Below are 22,943 nucleotides of genomic sequence, written 5' to 3' on the forward strand. Positions count from 1 at the left end.
ACCAAGAGAGAAGCAAAGAGCAGTAGCCATGGTTCTCGACAACGACACGCGGGGGTGGATCATGACGGTGGTCAGCGGTATAGGTATGATAGCTTCGTGCGGACAATAAATTATGAGGATTCGGGCTAACTGAGAACCAGCATGCACTTTTGGTGGTATGAAATGTCCCTTCCCACGGCCTTATTCGGAGCCTGGTTGATACGGGAACTAACGCGATGTAGCATCGATAATATGCGTCGATTTGATCGTCCGTCAGTTTCCTGGCATGAAGAACTTCAAGATTGAGGACAGCAATGCGTTCTTATCGACTGGGTTGAGTTTGTCGTTTGGTGTCATGGTACGTGTGGCAAGGTGGACGATGTTGTGCGTAGACGCTAAACGAGGTTAGATTTTCTCGTCGTTATACAGCATGCTTCCCTCGGCGAAGAAGTATCTGATTGAAGGCGGTCAAACTCCAAGAAATGCCACGTTGATATTGATCGCATGTTTTCTCGTGGGTGCGCTTGGCATCTCGGTCTTGTCGAGGATCCTGCACTCCTACATTCCACACTCGGTTGTGGACTGCGATCATGAGCATGGCGAGGGTGAGGAGGGAAAGATTGTTGATGAAGAGGCGGCACGTTTGCATCTACCAAAGCAGGGAAATCGTCAAGGTCTACCAAACACCGACGGGCAGCACGACAGTGATGCCCACCGCTCGTATGGTACACACAGCGAGATCAGTAACCCTGGATCGCTGCAGCAAAGGCCGTCCCTGCATAATTCGATATCATCCAAGGTCACCCAATTAGTAACTGGAGCCAAGAAAGAGTGCGATGACAACGGGCAATGTTTTGGCTACTCGGATACCTGTGGTACAGAGTGTTTTCGAAACGTACTTCAGACTCGGCCTCCCCGACTACAAGCGCGAAAGTCTTTGGGAAATCTAGTCGTGAGACCATCTGGCATGCACAGGAATCAGACTACACAAGTCAACGACAGCGAATGTCAACCCCTACTCAAAGATGACGAAACCACGCCCCTAATGCCCACACGCTCCGAACCACAAACACTAGCCAATTCGGCCGCCAGTCTCCCCTCTGCCAACCCCCAGTCCCAATCGCACTCCTCCCAACCCCCCTCCGTCCACAAACATAGCCGCACCTCCTCTACATCCTCCTCCTCCACCCCCCACATCCATCATCCCTCAAATGACCCCGCCACCGCCCACGCCCACGACCACGACCATGAACCCACACACCACCACCACGTCCCCACCAACGTCTTCCTCTCCATCGGCCTCCAAACCTCGTGCGCAATCGCCCTGCACAAGATCCCCGAAGGCTTCATCACCTACGCCACCAACCACGCCAATCCCACCCTCGGCCTCTCCATCTTCCTCGCCCTCTTCATCCACAACATCACCGAGGGCTTCGCCCTCGCCCTCCCCCTCTACCTCGCCATCAACTCCCGCTGGAAAGCTATGCTGTGGTCGACCCTACTCGGCGGCGTCAGCCAGCCCCTCGGCGCCGCCGTCGCCGCCCTCTGGTTCAAAGTCGCGGGTCGCGGCCAGCATGGGACCGATGGGCCTGGCCAAGTCGTCTATGGTTGCATGTTTGCGGGTACGGCGGGCATCATGGCCATGGTTAGCTTGCAGTTGTTGGGCGAGAGTTTGGATCTTACACATTCGCGTCGCTTGTGCTTTGTTAGTGCGTTTGCGGGCATGGGCATTTTGGGGCTGAGTAGTGCGTTGAATGCGTAGGAGGGTGGGAGTGTGAGTGTGCGTTTGGATCTTTGGTTTTGTGGTTTTTCTTATTGGCATGGCATGGGATTGGAAAAAAAAAATTGAGCGAGGGGAAGATTGTCGGTAGTAGAATTGTATATATACTTATCAAGTGATCGGTTGTACGTTTTAGTTTTCGAGGATTAGGTATGCTCATTACCAATTCTTGAGATTGTTGCTTCTTCAGCTTGCAATTGCTTTTTGCCCTCTTTTTTTCGTGTTTTGCATGGAATTCTTAAAAGGAAGAAGAAATCTTCACATCATGTCTTCATATGGTCTGTTTTTGCTGGACCTAAAATGCTCAAACAGGCTAATCGTCAGTCGACGATGCTCTGGACAAAAAGGTTATACTCTACGCCCACCAGCCTCTTTCACGCACGTACTCTACAAAGCCAGCACATGCCGATGCCAAGTCAGTCCGTGAACCAGCCAGCCAGCCAGCCAGGTAGCCCAATCCTTCTCTACCCGCGGACAACCCCCCCAAATCTAAAAAGTCGTCGTAGCCAACCGACTCGCCGCATTCTTAGCATCAATCCTATCGTCATCCTCCTCCGCCTTTAGCAAACTCGCCTTACTCGTCGCCCTCTTCCTGCCCCCGATCACAGACTCCTCCTCTCCCTCATCCACCTCGGGCAAACCCCCCACAAGACTCCCGCTGACACTGCGATTCAGGCCGTCGCCCGGCCGGCGCGGAACACCAGACCACGCGTCACCCTTTGGACCCTGCGAGCTGGCCATGCTGGCCCGGCGGATGGCGGGATGTGCTTCGCGACCTAGACGGGAGAGGCCGCCGCTGTTGTCAATGGCGCGGATGTCAGGGCGGACGGATTCGAGGGTGGCGAGTGTGCGGCGTTCTGCTTCGATTTGGCGGATGACGTAGTCGCGGATGGCGAGGCGCATGTCGTGGGTTGTTCGTGTGAACCATTTCTGCTGTTCTTGTAGCAGGTTTGCGGTTACGCGCTGTGCCTTTGCGGTCAGGTATTCCTCATGGCTTCTTGCTTCCTCGAGCGCGGTGATGGCTTCGTCGGCCTTGTCGCGCTTCACGCTCGAACTGGCTTTTAGTCTATCGGCAGCGGTGAGTTTGGATCTGGTGGCTGCTTGCGCTTGGAGGAGTTCGCGGAGCAAAATGTGCCGGTTGGTGAGGGTTTCCTTGGCGATGAAGGCATCGCTGCTATGATATTGGAGAGGGTCACCTAAAGTGGTGGCTTCTGCTGTGCCCTGAGCGGCGTGGAAGTCCCCGGTGGCTTGGATGATCTTTCCGATTTTCTTGTAGGCGTGTGCGAGGCCGGCGTGAGACTCTTGAACGTGGAGGGCTGCGAATTTGGCGCCGAGATCGGATTCGGCAACACCGAGGTCTGAAGATGAGGTTAGCTGGCGGACATAGTTGTAAGACGGTGGTATGCTCACTTCGCCGGTGCTTGACGACTTTCTCCAGCTTCTGCTCGGCCTCCATAGTCCCGAGGTAGAATGCCTTGACAATCGGTCGAGCGACTGCAAGTTCTGGTGTATCATCTGGTGGCGGCGCAAACTGCTTGATGACTTTACGGCGCACTCCAGTCGCGGGTTGTTTCCTCCGGACTACTGGGCTGTATCCAAAGTCGCTCTCGACGAAGAAGACCATCTCCTCGTCGCGTATAAGGATGTCGTTGCTGCAGACAATATTCAGCCACCGTTGCATCGACGACTTCAGGCGCATCTCATCCTCGTCGGTACCAGCGCCTGCCGAGGTCGTCGCTGGAGGCACTGCAGGAACAATGGCTTCTGGACATGCTGAGATGAGATGCTCGCCCAGCTTCACGAATTCGGAGTGTAACCGGCGGACGTCGCGGAATTGCGTGGTTCGGAACTTGGGGAGGTTGGTCTGTGGAGGGCGTGTTAGCATAATGAATGGCCTAGATTTGCTGCGGGGATGCCACCTACATAGACATCGAAGCGCAGGATTGGGTCCTTCTTGCCGTTCCTCTCCAAGCCCGTAACCTTGGCCTGAAGCTTGTAGTGTTGTTGCTGGCGTTGTGGGCGTGTTCCATGGTATCGCTGTGGCTGCTGGCCCTGCTGCTGCTGGTGTTGGTGTGGTGCTTGCTGCTGTCCTGGCTGTCCTGGCTGTCCATGGCCTTGTGGCGGCGCATCTTGGCCATGAGACTGCTGTTGTTGCTGCGCGTGGTCGCCATTGCTCGAGGCTGTCATGGGCCTATTCTGCGCATCTTGGTCGCCCAGGTAGCCATATTGCTCGGCGCCCTCGTGGTAGGGTGAGGCCTGCGAAGGAAGCGGGGACGAGGGCACGTCGCTGTTGCGGCTGTGGTCCAACGACTGGCGACTTGTTCCCGGTGACGAGGCCCATGGATCGCCGCCCGCAGGATGATCCGGATCGTGGGCGCTGTAGTCCATTGTGAGGGCGAATGCCTGTGGGGAATTGAAGACGGTTTGACCGTTACCGGAGAGCTACCGTGAACGACTCACTTCGCAGGGCCATTGTCGTTCAGAGGTGCCTGGCCCTGGGCCAAGCCGCTTGCCGGCATCTGGCCAGGCGCGACCTCGATCATCGTCAGGCGGGCGGGCAGGCGTCATCTCTGTCGTCACGTGCAAACAACCCTTCACCCCCCACGTCTTCTGCACTTGTCTTGTATTGCATTGTATGACATTGCATCCTACAGCCTCGGGCATGTGGCTTGGATGGGTGCGCTGTGTCCGTCTAGTCGCGAGGCACAATGTAAAGCCTCCACGAAGGCTGTTGTCCACGCAAGCCGACCAGCTCTCCCAGGTAACCAGGAATATTGGCATCATCGCCCATATCGATGCAGGCAAGACGACTACCACAGAGCGTATGCTCTACTACAGTGGACTCACAAGACGCATCGGCAATGTCGACGAGGGCTCAACCGTTACCGACTTCCTCCCAGCTGAGCGAGCAAGAGGCATCACCATTCAATCTGCAGCCATCACTTTCCACTGGCCTCCACTACCCCCAGGCACAACGGCATCGCAACTCCCACAACTAGCTGCCTCTATTGGTGACTCACCTAGATCTTCCACACCCCATAACATCAATCTCATCGACACGCCTGGCCACGCAGACTTTACTTTTGAAGTACTGCGCTCACTACGTGTCTTGGACGGCGCTGTATGTATCCTTGATGGCGTCGCTGGTGTAGAGGCCCAGACTGAAAAGGTCTGGACGCAAGCGGGACATTATCACATCCCAAGAATCATCTTTGTCAACAAACTGGACCGTGTAGGTGCGGCTTTCTCGCGCACTGTCAAGGAAATCGGCGTTAGACTACATGGCTGGCCAGCGGTATGCCAGATCCCTTGGTGGCAAGGGGGAAATGGCGAATTTGTCGGGGTCGGCGATGTTGTTAATCTGCGTGGCATGCTTTGGCAGACCGGTGGTGATGGTAGAGATCTCCAAGCCTTCAGTATCCAGGACTTGGAAAAGAGACACACTGCCTTTGCAGAAGAGATTAAGAAGGCAAGAGTCGCACTTGTAGAGATACTTAGCGAGTACGACGACCTCATGGTGGAGCATTTCCTTGAACACGACGAAGATCATCTCGCCATTCCAGGGCACCAAATCACACAGTCATTACGCCGAGTCGTAATGCAAGCACCTCAGACGGTCATACCGGTCTTTGCAGGAGCCAGCTTCCGTAATATTGGCGTGCAGCCTCTGCTCGACGCCGTAGTCGACCTCCTCCCGTCACCTCTGGAACGACCCGATCCTGAGATCAGTCTTGCTGGCCAGAGCAGCACGCTCTCTGCGCTTCTTGATGCCGCAGCGGCTGCCAAGCCAAGTAAGCCAGCCAAAAAATCACAATCGGCTTCGAATCACAGTCTCGCCATAGCGGAAGCCAAAAATCTCACAGCGTGCGCCCTTGCTTTCAAGGTTGTCAACGATGCTAAGCGGGGGGTACTGGTTTACGTACGCGTCTACTCTGGCTCTATAGATAAAGGCGTTACCCTCTATAACACAAACCTTAATGTGACAGAGCGCGCCCCACGTTTGCTAAAGATGTACGCTAGCGATGCTGTGGAGGTGGATAATATCGGTACTGGCCAAATCGGCGTCATTCCAGGGCTCAAGCATGCAAGAACTGGAGATACAATTATCGTCTACAGAGGGTTACAGAGTAAAGGAGCACCACCGGGTGGTCTGAATAGTCTCCAGCTACGACCGATCAATGTGCCACCGCCAGTGTTCTTCACAAGCATTGAGCCACACAGTTTGAGTGAGCAGAAGCATGTCCAAGAAAGCTTGAGTCTACTGCTCCGAGAAGACCCAAGTCTTCATCTCTCCATTGACGAAGAGTCTGGACAGACACACCTAGCCGGCATGGGCGATTTGCATCTTGAAATTGCTAGAGACCGTCTACTCAATGATTACAAAGCCAAAGCCCGAATTGGCAAGATTGAAATCGGATACCGAGAAACGATCACGACGCCAACAGCACCACTCTTACATATGCTTGACAAGTCCATCGCCGGCAAACAAGCAAAGGCCGGGACTGTTGTTTCTGTCGACTCGACAGAAGAGGGCATAATTTCGTTAGGTGCACAAGACCCCGTGGAAATCGACGACGGTACATTCGAGACAACATACAAGCTCTCGGACAACAACACGCTTCGCATTTCCCATCCCAACCTCTCCCGCCACGATTCGGCATCGCACAAGAACCACATTCCACCTCACCTCAGTCTCCCCAGCATACTCCACTGTATACAGGCCGGCACATCTGCAGCACTCGCCCGCGGCCCCTTCAACGGCTTCCCTGTAGCAAACACATCTATCAACATTGTCCTGGACGCGCAGGCCCATCTCCTCCCTGAAACAACGCCTACAGCCATGTCCATGGCCGTCCGAGCCGCAGTCGGAGCCAGTCTGCGCACCTCATGCGATACCGCGCCCGCGGCACTCTTGGAGCCCGTCATGATGGTAACAATTTTCGTCAACGAGAATTCCCTCGGCGCAGTCGTGCAAGACATTTCCTCCTCCCGCGGCGGCCAAGTCCTATCTCTCGATGGCTCAGACGCACCGAGCTCGTCCACGTCAGGTAATGATGACCTCCTGCGCATCGATCCTAAACTCATATACACGCCTCCCGATCCATTTGCGTCTGGCACAGGCGATGTGGGAAGCAGTCTCTCAGATAGCCAGAGACAAATCGTCGCGAGGGTGCCGTTGAAGGAGATGGTCGGTTATCTGAATCACCTTAGGGCGCTGACGGGCGGTAGAGGCACGTTTGTGATGACGGTAGACGGGTTCGAGAAGATGGGGACGCAGCGGCAGAAAGATGTGCTGGACGCGCTGCGGGAGTTTTAGGGCATATATCGAAGAGAATATTGTAGGATATGTATAGATAACAGTTGATATGTGTATATAAGTTCATGGATTTTTTAATACCAATCTCTGTCATAATGTATCTCATATAATAATGTCCTTGCAGGTAGTTGCTTTGTGTAATAGGAGTAGACTTGCGTTCTCACAACATCTAGCTACTTGAAAAAAATTAATTAGTACCTAGTCTACACCTAAGATTAGCCTTATTCCAAAACAAATAATTTTTTTAAAAAAATCTAGAAAAGAAACCCCCTATTCAAAAATTGACATAATAGCAATCATACACAAAAATACAACCCTCCCGAGCGCGTGTGTGCATAGTCAGTAGTCTACGTACAAAGCCCAGACCAACCCCAACAACACTAACCCCACCCCACTCGTCCACAATATCCACAAAGACCCAAAGGCACCAAAAAGAAAAACCCATACAAAGAAACACCTAAATCATGCAAAAAGAAACCTAGCTGAAGCACGTTTCGATCGTGCGTCCTCCGGGTTATGAGCCCGGCGCGCTTCCGCTGCGCCATTCAGCTTTGGTGATTTCTGGATTGATGAAAGAATTGTCAATACATGGGTATATATGTAGATATTTATTGTTGCAGTCGAGAGATTCGAGGTTTATGGAGTGGAAAGCGGTAAAAATGGGTTGTTTGTGGTGTGGTGATGCGGTATTGGAGAATTTTTGCCATGAGTCATAACTAGGGACATAAGTATCTAAAAATCTACGAGCCGATGTCGCAATGTGATTTACAACAAAGGACGGACCTCAACACCACGCTTGGTAGAAAAAAAACATACATGGCCGGTGATAAAATAATGGATATTTTACAATGTGAGCATGCTTGCAGCGTCGTCATGGTGAGATATTCTTTGCTTCACACATCCAATGCCACCTTCCTTGCCCTTCCTACCCCCTTAAAAGTCTGCTTTGCTACCTCGAAAACGCACCAGCGGCATCATCTCCCAATCCCCTAAACGCAATTCTCCCATTACTTCTCAACACCTCACACACCGTCTCCGCACTAATCTCGTACCCACTCTTCCTCCACCTCGCATTCAGCCAATCCGCCAGCGCATCGGCCGAGCAGCTAAAGCGCCGTGTATCCCACTCATGCAGAATCAGCTCGACAATCGGCTGATCGGGCAGAGGTATGGGATTCGGGTCTTGCAGGGGCACCGAGGACAGCTGCAAGGGCAGTGCGCGGGGTGGGAAGATGTTTTCGTACGCGGTCAGGAAGTGCAGGAGTGTGTGTTCGGTCTCGGGGCGGGAGGCCAGTGTGAGGCCAAAGGGCTGGCCGTTGAGTTTTAGGGCGGAGAGCGGGCATGCGGCCGTGGGGTAGTTTGCGGCTGCTGCGAGGGAGGAGAGGGGGGCGTCACCTGGAGCGAGGAGGATGTCAAGGGAGTGGGTGGTGAAGAGGTGGGTGAGGCCTTCGGGGCCGCCGGCGGTTTGGAGGTGATGGCGGGCTTTGTTGATTGCTTCGCGCTTGGTGGTGGAATGGAGGGCCGCCATCAGGTCGGTTTGGTCTGGGCAGGCTAAGTTTGTTGAGTGCTGCGTGCTGGGTTTTAAGGGGGGTGTGTGGGGTGGCTTACTTGGGGGGAGGCAGAGCTCAGGGTGTTCGAGGTTGAAGTTGATAATTTCGGCGAGGGAGTGCACTTTCGTGGATTTGAAGTCGCGAATGAATTCAGTGAGGCAGTCCTTGAATTCCGAATCTACACCAGATTAGTGACGGGTAAGTGTGAAGGGATTCGAAGAAATGACGCACAGACGACGGGCTCGAAGCAATTCTTCCCATCGATGGTCAAACTGGACTGATTGGGTAGTTCCACGGGATACACAACATCCACACCCATCTCAATCATGCTTTGCACAATCGTGTCGTATTTCTGGGTCTGCATCCTGTCAGCAGTGCATGCTTAACGTAGAAGTAATCCTAAATAAAAACAAGGCAAATATGCAGTGTCCATGCCGGTCAGGACGCTGACATGACCAAGATGAATACAACTCACCATGTACCTCTCAGCGTCAGCATTTATCCGACCAGACTTGCGCCAAGCTCTCCAGATAAGAGGCTCGCAAATTCCAATCCTGAGAGTCCCGAAGTCAGGCTTGATCTTGAAGGATCTGCGAGGCGCTCTCGCGTGTTCCTCCCGATTCGAGGGCATCATGATGGCGTCCATCAAAGCTACGAGATCCTTGGCAGATTTGGCCTGACGACAGCAATTAGTTTTTGTAAAGGCATATCGTTGTGGTACTTACCATGCCGCCTACAGCATCAAAAGTCTTGCTCAGGTTGAAGATACCGTCCATAGGCACTGCTCCAGCCGTCGGCTTCAGTGCATACAATGCAGCGCGATTAGCTGGCGTAGTAAGTGATCCTATCGTGTCCGTTCCAATCGCAAGTGTACTGAAGCCAGCAGCCACTGCCACAGCGGATCCGGTCGATGAACCTCCTGGCGCTGAAAGCTCCCAGTGCAGCTTCCTCTTCGCAATATGTCTCGAAACATACGGTGATTGACACTGGCCTCCCACTGCTGACCATCCCGGAGGCATCGATGGGTTCTTTAGACCGCAGAACTCCGTCAAATTAGACTTTCCGATGATAATCATGCCCTTTTTCAACAGTCTTTCCACGACTGTCGCGTTCTTCTTCGGTATACATCCAACAAATGCATATGAACCTACGTGAGAGTGTGAGTTGCTCTTCGCACCATGCTACTGCCGCAGAAATAACGTACCAACTGTCGTATCCATTCCTAAACTTTCGTCGGTCATGATATTGTCCTTGAGAACAATCGGGATCCCATGCAGTGGCCCGCGGATCTTGCCTCTTGCCCGCTCCTCATCAAGTCTCCTGGCATTTTCCAACACCTCGTGTCGTGGTGCAACTGATATCAGTGCTCTCAATTGGCGACCTCGTCTATTATGAAGCTCAATCTCCTGTAGGTATGATTCCACAATCTGAACACTGCTGATTGCGTTCGCGTTGAGTAGTTCTGATAGTTCGAAGGCTGAAACTGTCAAAGGATCGAAGTCTGGAAGCCACGTCTCTTCTGCTGAGGATGTAAAGGAAGCCTTGCGCCGGCTGTTCACTTGCTCAAGTTGGCTTGGCCGCGGACCATGGTTGATATTTGGTGCAAGAGCGCTTCTCAGATACTTGAACACCTTCGGCATAGTGACGGAGTTCTATCTACAAGATTGATGACTTGGGAAGACGCCGTGAGAGAGGGATGCTGGTGACTGAATGTAGAATCGTGGAGCCATGAACAAGGGTTGTCAGACGTGCAGGACCAAACACGGCCTGATGAGCATGCAGAGAGACCGTTGAGGATGGTAGAAACAGGGAGCTTCTACGCGGCTGCCACAGAACGGGGCTGTACCAGATTATCTGTGTCTCCAAGAGTCGCTCCAGACATCTTCGGAACGGACATAAGCGGGTGCTGGTACTGCAGGCCATCCAGACTCGACCAAGTCAAAGGGCTGCTTGACATCCTGGCCCATAGGCTTAGTGAGATGTGTGACACCGTTGGTAACTCTTCTTGAGCCAATCGTTTCCAAGAGATACCCAGTAGGCCGCGAAGGCATATCACCTATTCGCAGATGCGCCCAGGTGCAAGGTGATCGAGTTGGGAGTAGCACGACACTTTACCCGGGATGCAGGGCCGCACAGAGCTGTAGAAGGCTTGGAGCTCGCGTGTGACTGCTCGCCTGCTGCCGTCCAGTGTTGTCGGGACAGATGCAGGAGCTGGGGTGCGATGCTACCGGTGCTGTGTCGAGCAAGTATTGCTATCGAAACTCCAAGTCTTTGGTAGATATGCCAACTTTCAAAGCATGATGTCGTCGTGCTCTACGTGTATGCTTTCTGTCGTAGCACAGCATGGCCTCTGAATCTCCTGATCTTCGAACTGAACGCACTCTCCCTTGTCGAAGCTCCTCACCATGACGAATCCACTCCTCCCCCTTTCTCAAGAAGATTGTGAGCGATATCCAGCTCGGTTCGCAACCCAACAAAACAGCAGAGCTGCAGGGTGCAATGCAGCATGGTGGCACAGAAAAGGCTATTTGTCTCCGCACCAGCACCATCTTGGCTTTTCGCGTGGGCGAGAGTGACGCCAATCGGGTGCAGGCAGATGAGGTACAGCATGTGGACCCATGCCCAACATCCTGTCGCTCATTAACATTAGGGCCAATTTCCAGCAGCTTGCTTTGCGGGGGATCGACCATTCAGGAATCCTCATGTGGCATGACCCAACTCTTTGGGGTCATAAACTCCATGTCCGAAATGGCTACGTAGCCGTGTGCGCAGAGTTTTGGAATCTCAACATCTTCAAATGTGCAGCTTAAACTGCGCTCGTTTGAAAAGGGAACAAGGCTAGAGTACTCGGCCTGATGCAAGCTTACCTAGGTGCTTCAAAGTCGCCCATCCTACTGTTGGCCACGATGGAAGAACCGGATTGGCGGCACTGCACCAGTGACCATGGCACGCTTCTTGCATGGTGTAACAACTGCACGTCGAGCCTCGGAGCAGTCGTTTATTCCACGCGCAAATATTCCGTCCCCACGCAATATGCCGCCCCACACTTCTCAATATCGGCGCCACGCTGCGTATATTGCATCCTAGACAGTGCCGCGAAACAAACCTGATCAACTGATGCTCTGGTGCGAGATTGCCAGCGTGCTGGGAGACATTCGTCGAGTTTGCCAATCAGACGGTAGGGCTTTTGATGTATTAATCTATGACTGCCGTGAATGAGCGAAGAGCCGGTCTGGGGTTGTGAGGGAAGGATGCGGCCCATGTCGTATGTCGCATGTCTAAATGAGGTGTGGTGAAGATCAAATCATGTGGATGTGGACAAAGGGTGCTGGTACTCGAGGTGTTGATGAAGGAAAAGCGGGTTGGCGCGTCGTTTTGAACAGGCATGGTCGCAAGCATCTGACCCTAATTCCCACATCGAGGAATCGACGAAGGACCCCAGAACCATGACACCGCCACAGTGTAGTCCTGGCCTCTATCAGTTGCAACGGTAGTCTTCTCATATTGCCAAGGCGTGCAGAGGCGCCCAAACTTTGTTTGTACGACGCTTGAGTATCGGTTTCATCGACCGGCACACCAAATCGGCCTTTTGCTATCTCAACTATCGGTTCGAACAGAACCGCTGCCTTTTCCTATACTACAAGCCCTGCCTCATTATAACATCATGACATTACAGCTCTTCCGCACTTCTCTGATACTCTTCCGCCTGAATCGTGATATTGTTCACTTCTGCTTTCGCCTCTTCCCATGCGGCCTTGTTTCGCTTGGCCCAATCGATATGACATTGCGCAAACTCCATCTTTACAACAGTCAGCATCATGTGCTTGGCGCCACGCATTTCAAGAGGTTGGGCCTGTGACACTTACCATGTATCGCCGCAGATCGTCTTCTTTCTCTGCCTGGAACCTTTTAAGATCTGTCAAAACGCCTGAGCTCGCGTCTTTTGTATCCTTTTCTGCAACTCCTAATGCTTGTTCAAGCTGCGCTTGTGTTAGTGGGATGTTTCTGGCGCAATGTAATCCCCGTCAAGCCTACGCACCTGTACTAGACTGTCGCGTGTCTTGCCAATCTGATCCCGCCTTGTTTTCTCCGGATCCACATCTGCCATGCCTCTGAATGCATGTGTGATGGATCCAAACAGCTTGTTCGTTACGAAATTGCCACTTGGTGACTTTCTGTGTGCGTTATCTGGCGGTGAATTGACTTTCTCAGGAACACCTTGTGCGCTGGATGGCACATCTCCATGGGTGGGGGGAAAGTCGGAGTCAATTGATGCCCGGTCGTCCTCTGGTCTCCGCTGCTCGGGATTGCTACTGCTTCGTTGCGAACTGGCCGACGCCGCTCTACTTCGATTGTTGGGTAGTACGTGGCCCGCGCCACTCAAGTGTTGCTCCAAACGCTTCGCTTCCGCCTCGCTGCGTTCCAGTGACTCGAGCAGGTTGCGCTTCTTTTCCAATTCATCCTTAGTCATTTCCTCCTGTATTCGTTTGAGGACTCGGTATCTGAGGACGGCGCGGACGACACCAGCGAACTGCGCGCTTTCGCGCATGGGCTCAGCAAAGCTTGCGCTTAGTGATGATGATAGTTCGGTTGTTGCAATATATGTCGAGTCTACTGCCTGGCCAATCTTCTCTATGGCAGAAGCAAGGCTTTGTGTCTGTTCGGAAAGCGAAAATGCATTAAATCGTGCGCCGAGGTCAGCCATATCTTCTCCCCAGTTTCCAAGATGCATCAGTAGCCGCCTGTTGACCTTTTCCATGGGACCTTGTAACAGGGTCTCCAGTTCCTTGGACGAAGTCTCAAAATGCACAAAGTAAGGATCGAGCTCCTCTTCCGACATGGCCCGTGTCTCTGGTGGGAAGCGACCGAATATCTGTGGTCCCGGCGTTGTATGCGCAGCAGCTGACGGCATAGCTGCATTGTTCGCTGGAGAGGCGGGCGTGCCCGAACTTGAGGTAGGCCCGACGGTCTTCAATTTGGCTGACGAGGATGGTACTGGGAGATAGCTATGCGCCTGGGTTGGATTTGCGGTATCAAGTGGGGGCGCCTTGAGAATCTGCTTGGGGATGTTCGACACTGGAGGGCTATTGAGCACATCATTCTAACAGGCAATCAAGTCAGCACGGATCATTAGTAAGACAAGAGTCGGAGAAGCGTACCCAACTTGTATATGGATCCAGAAACCTCCAAAAGACGCCGTCCTCCAAAACTTGGTTCATCTTTCGACAGCGATTCAGGAACATTGCCAGCATGCGCTTCCTCAACTCTATTATGCCAGCATCTTCCTTCGCCTTGGTTGGCTTTGCAGCATAGTCTGCCATGGTGTGCTTCTCGGGTATCGGAGGGATGATCAAGGTAGGGTGAAGGTTAACCAGCGATGCGCGCAACGAGGCAAATTCGGAATATCTGCGCTTGACTTCTAGGCCGCCACAATTTATCGTATACTGAATGTAGTTGACCCCGTCCTTGCCCGCGCTGGTGATCAGCACAAGCTGCCCAGGGTTCTCATGCAGCCATTGCTCCACTCGGGCGTCGTAGCCACCTTTTCTAGCTGTAGGGGCCTCTCCAGCCTCGTCGCGATCCTCACCGTAGTCCACATCGCTCATGTCTCGCTGGGAGATGTACTTGGGGGATTCAAGTGCGGGGGAGGAGGCGTCCGAGGGCGGGGTCGCGGGACGGTAGGGAACTGAGCATCGTTTAGCTAAATCGCGCTCGACTGCACTATATGGTAGCATTCTAGGCGGGGGCCTCACGGGCAGCAGGCGATGCTAGACCAGGACCATCGGATATGTTGGAATCATGGCGGGCAAAAGATCCATACGGATTGTTGTCCTCGTCGTCCCACATGTCGCCCCAAGTCCTCCAGAGCTGGGTTTACTGGTCAAAAGCGCGGCAGAATACTTAATTATTCTTTGGGGGAGGTGACCGAGTGAACGAGGTATGTGATTAGTGTTGTAAGGATGCGAGAATGGCGCTTATCTGAGGTGTTGCAGCTCCCCAGACATTCACGCGGCAGCAACGGTGACGTTGAATGTCCGTGCACGACAGGGGTCGACAGCTGGCGCCGACATGCCCAGCCACACCGGGCTCAACCACACACGTGACACCACTACATCGACCTGTACAGATGTACCCATCCCACCTGCTCAGATGCGTTGCACGAAAACAACATCCATGGCCTCTGGCATCGGAATGGCTGGTTATCTTACATTATTGTTCACAGACCACAGGTTACTGGTCACAGATCACACAACACAGCTCCTTGAGTAATTTTGGCCCTATGCTTACTATGATGTACTCCATTCCTCCAGCGTGCTACTGTGCATTCTCTTCACTGGTTGTCGAACTCTGTTGTCAAAAACGCTCCTCCTCAATGACGGATGCTGGAATTGGCTCGTCCAGTAGTACAACGACCTTTGGCGAGCTACGCATGGATTGTGCCTCCCGTACCTTCTCCAGTTGTATTCTTTACCACCTCCACTCTCTCCCCTCGCACGTCTTGTTTGACATCTCTCATAGCTCACGCCGCCTTCTCCTTTATTTTAGCTCACGCCGCCTTCTCCTTTATTGTTTCTGAGCCGGTTTCCTTCTTTTCAGTCTTTTCAGTCTTTTCAGTCTTTTCAGTCTTTTCAGTCTTTTCAGTCTTTTCAGTCTTGTCAGTCTTTTCAGTCTTTTCAGTCTTTTTGGAATCTTCCTCTTACTCTGGATATTGAAACGGTATCCCTTGAGTAGCTTGCAGGCCAGCGCGCGGTATCGAGTTGCGTGGTATTTCCTGTGTAGTGCCCGAATCGCCACTGGAACTCGACGAAGATGATGTCAATGAGGATGCTGTAGGTGACTTCTTGAGGCTCTTGAGTACAAATGATGGTAGTTCATCACAGATGTGGACGTAGTCGACTTTGTCAGGTCCCCGATTACGTTTCCGACGAGGTGCTGGCTTGTCCTCTTGGACTACAGTAGCATGATTTGACCTTTTCGAATCAGAGACAACTTCGCTTCTCGTTTGTTGGTGGCCAGCAACTGGTTGTGGGTATGGCATTTGGGTTGGAAAAGCCGTCTGGATCGGAATAGGCATTTGGGTGGGAAAAGCCACCTGGGTCGGAACAGGCATTTGCCCTTGCCAAAGCGTCTGATGATACTGTGGCTGGCCGAACCATTGATTCTGCACAGGCGCTTCCATCTGCAAAAGCCGCTTCGGTCTCTCCATCTTCGGCTGTGCAGCCCACCCCGTTTCCACTTGTCTGACGCGACGGCTTCCATCATCTCTGCTTCGGTAGCGCTTCCTAGACCTCTCGCGACTCTTCCCACGCATAGCTGATCGCCCTCTACTCCTCAAACAAGTCTCGCAAACCAGGTATTTTTCTGTATCACAGCATGTTGCTGCACTTTTCCATGGACTGACGAGGTGGAACCAGTGATCTAACTGTAGACACTGCTGGTGGACATATCTATGCGTATAGTAAAGTATCAGAGAAATCAACAGTAACCCAAAGACTGCCGCGAACACTAGCGCAATGATGAAGCCAGTACTTTGCATTTTGAATTGCCTACACTATAGCGAGAGCGGTCCTGCAAAGAACAGCAGTACCATCCAGATTAAATACAAACTTAACCAGAAAACTCGGGGCATATAGAATCGAGTTGAGAAACAGGAAGTTTGCCCGAGGACTAGGACGGCAGCAAACATTCAAACGCGCCGTGGGACTCGAACTGCACATACCCGTTTCTCGCTGTTTATCCTGCGTCACATGAACAAGCTGTTGACTTGTCTGAGTCCTGGCCTTGTACCATGTTTCCGTTGTATGTTTCGCACCCGAGAATTCATCCACTAGTTAAGGCTTGACATGGCGCTCGAGGTAGTCCTGTGGAATATAGTTTACATAGCTTCATGTTGCTGTACTCGTGTTGCGCTGTCAGGCTTGCGTCAGTAAGTCGTCGCACAACATGTAGAGTCAGTCCAGGGCACAAACCCCATGATTTCATTTTGGTACCGCACTCTCCGCAACCTGCCAACTATACATCTTCCCCAGAGCCTACGCAGACCCATTCGTCGGCGTCTCATCATCCCTCCCGAATTCCATCTCCCAGGCCTGCGCCTTGATGGCGCGGGCGCAGCATTTGTAGAGAAGGTAGCTGAAGATGATGCTGAACAAGACGATTAGAGCAATGACAAGAATGATGGTGTGGTTTTTCTGCATTGGGGCGGGGGTGCGCGGGAGGAGCTTCGGTGCTGCTGTGGGCGACGTGTTTGGGACCGGTAGGTATGGAAGGGGTGTGGGCGATCGTGAATGTTTGTATTGGTGGCGGGTTAAAATTTGTATTTAGATTTGGAGTGGGAGGTTGGTGAGTGGAAATTTCGAGGGGGAGTGGGTGCGGGGTGCGCTATATATGAGTTGTGTGACGGTGAGGTGAAGTGAAAAGGGGCGGCTGGAGCAACCACACTTGATGTGACTGTAGATTATGAACTGTAAAAGATGCAGTGATGCAATCGTAATATTTTTGACTCTTATGCGCTTGGCGCGAGGAATCTCTGATATTTACTATGCCGGGTGAAGACAGACTGTCAGTGACGACGTGTGTTAGCGTCTCAGCCTGCAAACGATCCTGTTTGCACATGGGATATTCTACTTGCTGCCTAATTGTGTAGATATACTCTTGGGCTGGCCAAGTACTATACATGATCTCTGAGATAGTAGGCTATGTGGCTATGAAAGGTAGAGCAGGGTATGGTGTCGCCGTTGCTTCTGATGCTGTGGATAGAATGCCTGTCGACATATGTGGTAAGAGAAGAGTAGATGTATGCATATATATACACAATATATAGCCAGACCATTAGCTCTCCTGCAGCTGCACAGTTCCAACTATACATCTAAATTATGGAAGGCAGCCACTACTTAACAATTTCAAAGCAAAGTTCATCGAGGAGTTGGGAAGTTATTAACAAGACATGATGCTAGGTCTCGTAAGCTGATTGAGGTATCTATACTTTGTAAAACACAGTGCAAGTTTGCTTGCTATACTTATGTTTGAGTGGCTTGTACGCGTATAGGCCCTCGCGACTTTTTATTTAGTAGGACATCAAACTAGGTCATGACACATGAAAGCTATTTGTTTATACTTGGTATTTATTGTTCCCTTCAGTGACTTATTACAAGTTTCCAGCACTCTAATCAAAGGGTTTAGTATACACTCGTATAACGAAATAAATACAGTCAATTTTGATAGTAATATGGAGTAGGTTAGCAAATGGGTTTGCGGTACCTAGCCTTAGTATGCAAGGGCTATCATAGCTTCACAACATACTACCTAGCTGCCTCTCATGGTCGTGTAGAAATACTTGTGTATAGTTTCTATGACACAGGCATTAGGAATATTAGTCACGCCATGTATACACGTAACTTTGTGGAATGCCTACCTGGCGAGTAGGAAAGTAAGCGGATACTAGCTGTGGTTGCCATAGACGACGCAACAAATGTGACCGACGTGACTTGAAACCAGTCATACTTGTTCTGAGTCATAATCGAAGCATTTCGGTATCAGATATCGCCGCTCACTCTACAATTATGGTGAAAATAGAAGAACCGCGTTGTATTCACCCAAGTTCCGACGAAAAGTTGAGAGAAAGATATCGCGCTCTTGAAGACGTTTTTAGGAGCATGTCTCCTGTGATAATGTATTAAGATGACCATATAGCATCAATGTATCGGCGGTACGGAATATACTACTGTGGTAAATGCTCAGTATCTCGGCGGGGCTCTGCAGCCAGGTATGCCTGAGACTATATCTCTCAAGCCTTTTTGTCAAAACTTTACATCCACAAACCTTCACCTCAGCATCAACTGTACCCTACCCTTACATGTAACTTTCTGGATGACGAGTTTTGTGGCATGCCTTCTTTCACTAGTTATATTTCACCATAGTGGATATACATCAGATAGGTTTAGAAATACGATTACCAGCTCGTACTATCATGCCTTCTCTTTTACTGTCTTTTATCGTCAACAAATGATTACTCCCTCACTTCCAATATCGTAACAAGCCAGCGTCTGAGGTCTCATCCCCACGCTACATGGACTAATCCACCTCCTACCTCTCTTCTACTCCTACTCCTACGCGACTATACCGTTTGTTCACAACCGTTTAGTCAATGACAGTCACTTTCGCACATCAATCGGCTTGTAATACGTCCCCTACTTGATGAAGAGCATTCACTGACCCCAATGCAGTCCCCTGCTCATCTCATACAGTCCTTCAACGCCTTCGTTACGATGGAACCATCTCCTCTCATGACTTTTGACGAATTTGCTGCCTGCGAGGAAGCACGGAAGACCTTACTACGTTATGATTCGGAGCTGGAACCAAAGCCACAGCATCCATACTACCAAATGGAGAAAGAGCGCATTGATACGCTTCTCAAAGAATTCGGGCTTCCCATCACTGGCGTACTACGAGGGGCTCCTCTTGATGACAAAGATTTGCAGCATGTTCTACGCACAGCTGAGGCGCTCTCGCATGTTTTACGAAGCAAACCTTTGAAGATAGCATTGGTTGGGGCTCAAGGCGCCGGAAAATCACTGCTGATCAATGCCACATTCGAAATCACTGGTTTATCGTTAACAGGTGCAGACGGTGCAGCTTGTACGAGCTCCATCACCCGATATGCTCATTATCCGCCGAGTGCAAATGCGAGGACCAAACTTCATGCCGAAATCAAGTTTCTCAGGCGCGAAAAGAGAAACGCTATGCTGAAGGAGCATGCCCGCCATTACTATGCCTACCATCATGCAGACATTGAATCTGATGATGATGAAGATTCTGCTCCCAAGGCTGCAGAGAAGACTAATATGGATGTCAGCTTGAAAGATACGGCACAAGACGTCTTTGAGAATTTGTTTGGTTCTCGACAGGCACTCCAAGATGCCTGGAATGTACAGGACTACAGGAGTGGGGAGTTTCTTACCTTGCTTCAGTTCAAATGCAACGAGGCATTGCAAGAAGAGAAAGATTATGCCGACGGGACTGTGACGAGAAGTGCCGACGATGCCAAAGAACTCACTGACAAGCTCCGCTCGTTCCTGACCACCATCAAAGATCAGCGTTGCCTATGGCCGCTCGTAGAAGAAATAATTATCAGAGTGCCTCATGGAATTCTTCAAGGGGGCCTTGAAATCATCGATCTTCCAGGTAGATTCACAGTCTGGACCAAGTTGACAGCCTGACTAACAGTTGCATAGGCTGGGGCGATGTGAATAGGACTAGAGTTCAACATGCTGAATCCATCAAAGATATCGTCGATGTTGAGATTATTGCAACGGACACAAGTCGTATTTCTACGGATAAGAAACTTATTGATGGTGCGCGAGCGGCTGTGGCACACCATGGTGCATCCGGCGTGAAGGTGGTGGCTACAAGGATTGATGTAAGTCTAATACCTCCCTATGACCAATTCAAGCTGACAATTCTATAGAGCTTGTCCAAAGACGAACTCTCACAATGTTCCGGTCCAGAGTTCGACGAGGTCAATCGCAGACTCAACGAAGTCGACGAACAGGAGAATGCCATGGAGGATGCGGATGACGATTGCCCTGTCAAAACCATGCTATTGCGACAATACAAGACATACCTGGAACGTTACCGAAAGCAAAGGAAAATAGCCCAGCGATCTGCAAATCTTACAGCTACCCTACCGACCTTGCTTCAAGGCGGATCATCGAAGGGCCTACCCGAACTGTATCATGTTTCGTCAGCAAATTATATGGACTGGATTCGGAAGCCGAAATTGAGATTTGAAAATCAGCCCGCACTAACTCCTGAGATGACTGGTATACCTGCGATTCGAGAGCTTCTTCGCACACTACCGGCTGGGCAGAACCTCCAAGACTATGTTCGCCATATCAAAGGAACGATCCCTGAGTTCATCGAGAAGGTCAAGAGAACAGTGGCCATTGATGAACGCGATGGAGGTTTCAAAGACATAGCCGAAGAATTCAACTCGATTCGCGCCTCGTTCATGTCAAGACTACTGTCACAAGCCCGGTTGTCGTTCCAGGAGGCTTCCACGATTAGTATGACCAAAATCGGTAAAGACATACCTACCTTCAAGGAACAAATCGAAGAGAAAATCATGCAGAACTGGATTCCTCTGAAATGGAGTGCGTGGAATCGGACCCTGAAATGTCAAGGTGTGGTCATGGAGGGTGCATCCAAAGCACAAGGTCTTCAAAACGGCTGCAACTGGCCCCGAGAACTGGCAGCCATACTCACGCCAGGATTCAACAAGTGGTCAAACTTGCACAACCGACATATCAAGGAGACTTTCTCGTCCATTTTCGCGGTGGCATTAGCCTCGCTACACACAAAGGTCATCACCATGATGGAGAAGTCAAGCGCAAACGTTGTCACCATCGAGCGATCCAAGTTGAAATGGAAACCACTGCAAACACAGCTCCGGGCCAAGCTGAAAATCATGTCTCAGGACGCTCAAAAACTCGTGCAACTGAAGCATGAAGCTGCTACGATGGAATACAGTCAAGAGCGAGCTCTCATTACGTGCCTCACAGACGACATGTTCTCCAAGATCTTCGAAGCCATTCCCGATGAGAAAAACCCAGCCTCGTCCAAATCTGAAAAGAAGAAAAGAAAGACATATGTCATGTCAAAGTCCAAATGGCAAAAGAAGTTGATGGAAGAGCTGTTTCTAAGTCCAGACGCCCATTTTGTCGATCTTGTATTCCGCTACTTCAAGAAGCAATTCGACAACGATATGAACAAGCTGCTCGAGGAACACTTTGGCAGAATCGACAACCACCTTTATAAGTTCAGGGCCGCTTTGGCCGGCGAAGCTCCCATTGACTACAAGTTGACCGAAACTGGCGTGGAGATGCGTGTTGAATTGGCAAAACAGCTCCCAGCGTTGGAAGCGAAGGCGGCTGAGCTGCAAAGTCTACTCCCCGAAGGTGTTGAAATGGAAGAGGATGCGGATGAATTCATACCTGTCAAAGTTGAAGCCGATGACAATGATGAGAGCGATGAGAGCAAGGACATGGTGTATGCCGAGGATGCTCTGGGTAGTAAGAAGAGGGCGGACTCGCTCCAAGTGACCATGCCAAAGAGCAAACGCATCAAGAGCGAATTCCACTAAGCATTTTCCAAAAACATGCGCTCTGGGATTGTGCGCTCTACCCAGACTTTGCTTGCAAAGTTCATTTATGCAGATTGCTAGTCGTTGTCTGCTCAAGACGGGGAGAGACGTCCTCTTCATACAGTTTCTATTCAATTTTAATGTTCTATTTTAAAACTCCAATAAACAATCTTCCTATTTCCTACTCTAAAATTCCTCTAGATAGTATTATTCCTCCAATTTACTTCTACTATGCACCTTTCATAGTGCTTCACTCGTCAATTCAACCCGGCAAACTCAGAAGTTTGCAAGTCCACCAGCAGATGGTTTGCACTTTTACCCTCCCATGACATCCTTCTCCTTCGCGCATCTCATCATTAATCCTATTCTTATCTCTCCTTCCCTTTTCCTCGACCCATTCACATGTATACACATACACACGCCCTACCAAAAACCCCCATTCCCGACACCCATCCTCCCCACCCCCAACCCCCCAAAATCCCAATCCCTCAACACCAACCCCCATTGAAAAAAACCCCAGAAAGTCCGCTCCCCACAACTCTATTTGCCAGCACCCGCCGACGTGAAGCATATAACTACAAAAGAAAAGTCCGTGATTCATGCCATGACTAGCGGTTCGCCATAACCCTAAACTGTACATCCACAACCCAGCAATCTAAACCAAAAAACCAACCGCTCTAAAAGAACCAATCAAAAAGCCCAGAAAAAAACCCATCCTAAAACAGGCAAAAGGAAAACGTAAACAAAGGCAAGAGAAAAAAAGGGGATTAAAAAAACCCCACCAAAACCCCCCCCCCCCCCCCAAATTCTTTGGTAAGACTACACTCGCACAACACGTTCCTGTTCATGCTAGAAATGCACGTCCATGGCAGGAAAGCTTGTGTTCCAACGGCTGTATTTGTCGACATAGCTGTGCTTGATAAAGTCTGCTTTTATAAATATAATGGCCGCTTTTTGGCCTCAAATCCTGCTTTTCAAACCCACCACGGACAGACTACCAACAGACTAGATAGATCCACGCCTAAGCGCCATCTACCAAAGCACCATCATTCTTGTTGTCATGAAACGGCGTGATATGTAACATGAGAGGTGATGTTTGGCAGGGAATCTTGAATTGATGCTGTGGGGGGTAAGGGTGTGAGAAAGTGTTGGGGGATATTTATTGAATAGAGGATG

At 50.9% G+C, this 22,943-nt stretch overlaps 9 protein-coding genes across 9 annotated transcripts; 4 read left to right on the forward strand and 5 right to left on the reverse strand.

Moving 5' to 3' along the window:
• Positions 1-28: 28 nt before the first annotated feature.
• Positions 29-1,741, forward strand: IAQ61_007213 (uncharacterized protein; the record flags this gene model as incomplete). The annotated part of the gene is made up of 4 exons (XM_066097488.1): positions 29-83; positions 141-155; positions 222-337; positions 389-1,741. 4 exons carry the CDS (start codon positions 29-31, stop codon positions 1,739-1,741), a joined length of 1,539 nt encoding a protein of 512 aa, XP_065952530.1.
• Positions 1,742-2,248: 507 nt separating this feature from the next.
• Positions 2,249-4,302, reverse strand: IAQ61_007214 (uncharacterized protein; the record flags this gene model as incomplete). The annotated part of the gene is made up of 4 exons (XM_066097489.1): positions 2,249-3,117; positions 3,170-3,623; positions 3,683-4,136; positions 4,220-4,302. The coding sequence occupies 4 exons, from the start codon at positions 4,300-4,302 to the stop codon at positions 2,249-2,251; spliced, it is 1,860 nt and encodes a 619-aa protein (XP_065952531.1).
• A 119-nt stretch (positions 4,303-4,421) lies between these two features.
• IAQ61_007215 (uncharacterized protein) lies at positions 4,422-7,076 on the forward strand (the record flags this gene model as incomplete). Its single annotated transcript, XM_003840795.2, has 1 exon — positions 4,422-7,076. One exon carries the CDS (start codon positions 4,422-4,424, stop codon positions 7,074-7,076), a length of 2,655 nt encoding a protein of 884 aa, XP_003840843.2.
• A 268-nt stretch (positions 7,077-7,344) lies between these two features.
• Positions 7,345-10,266, reverse strand: IAQ61_007216 (uncharacterized protein; the record flags this gene model as incomplete). Its single annotated transcript, XM_003840794.2, has 6 exons — positions 7,345-8,627; positions 8,685-8,804; positions 8,858-8,984; positions 9,102-9,302; positions 9,352-9,773; positions 9,831-10,266. The coding sequence occupies 6 exons, from the start codon at positions 10,264-10,266 to the stop codon at positions 8,026-8,028; spliced, it is 1,908 nt and encodes a 635-aa protein (XP_003840842.1). The 3' UTR covers positions 7,345-8,025.
• Positions 10,267-10,476: 210 nt separating this feature from the next.
• IAQ61_007218 (uncharacterized protein) lies at positions 10,477-10,677 on the reverse strand (the record flags this gene model as incomplete). Its single annotated transcript, XM_003840793.2, has 1 exon — positions 10,477-10,677. One exon carries the CDS (start codon positions 10,675-10,677, stop codon positions 10,477-10,479), a length of 201 nt encoding a protein of 66 aa, XP_003840841.2.
• Positions 10,678-12,122: 1,445 nt separating this feature from the next.
• Positions 12,123-14,601, reverse strand: IAQ61_007219 (uncharacterized protein). Its single transcript, XM_003840792.2, has 5 exons — positions 14,380-14,601; positions 13,786-14,312; positions 12,666-13,727; positions 12,493-12,606; positions 12,123-12,425 (listed from the first exon to the last, which is right to left on the reverse strand). The coding sequence occupies exons 1-5, from the start codon at positions 14,471-14,473 to the stop codon at positions 12,297-12,299; spliced, it is 1,926 nt and encodes a 641-aa protein (XP_003840840.1). The 5' UTR covers positions 14,474-14,601; the 3' UTR covers positions 12,123-12,296.
• Positions 14,602-15,323: 722 nt separating this feature from the next.
• IAQ61_007220 (uncharacterized protein) lies at positions 15,324-15,833 on the reverse strand (the record flags this gene model as incomplete). The annotated part of the gene is made up of 1 exon (XM_003840791.2): positions 15,324-15,833. The coding sequence occupies one exon, from the start codon at positions 15,831-15,833 to the stop codon at positions 15,324-15,326; it is 510 nt and encodes a 169-aa protein (XP_003840839.2).
• Positions 15,834-16,599: 766 nt separating this feature from the next.
• Positions 16,600-16,788, forward strand: IAQ61_007221 (uncharacterized protein; the record flags this gene model as incomplete). The annotated part of the gene is made up of 1 exon (XM_066097490.1): positions 16,600-16,788. One exon carries the CDS (start codon positions 16,600-16,602, stop codon positions 16,786-16,788), a length of 189 nt encoding a protein of 62 aa, XP_065952532.1.
• A 2,058-nt stretch (positions 16,789-18,846) lies between these two features.
• On the forward strand, positions 18,847-21,767 carry IAQ61_007222 (uncharacterized protein; the record flags this gene model as incomplete). The annotated part of the gene is made up of 3 exons (XM_003840790.2): positions 18,847-19,810; positions 19,861-20,045; positions 20,094-21,767. 3 exons carry the CDS (start codon positions 18,847-18,849, stop codon positions 21,765-21,767), a joined length of 2,823 nt encoding a protein of 940 aa, XP_003840838.2.
• Between the last annotated feature and the right edge of the window lie 1,176 nt (positions 21,768-22,943).

This window comes from Plenodomus lingam, assembly GCF_022343315.1.
Source record: "Plenodomus lingam strain CAN1 chromosome Unknown contig_27, whole genome shotgun sequence".
Classification (NCBI taxonomy): Eukaryota; Fungi; Ascomycota; class Dothideomycetes; order Pleosporales; family Leptosphaeriaceae; genus Plenodomus; species Plenodomus lingam.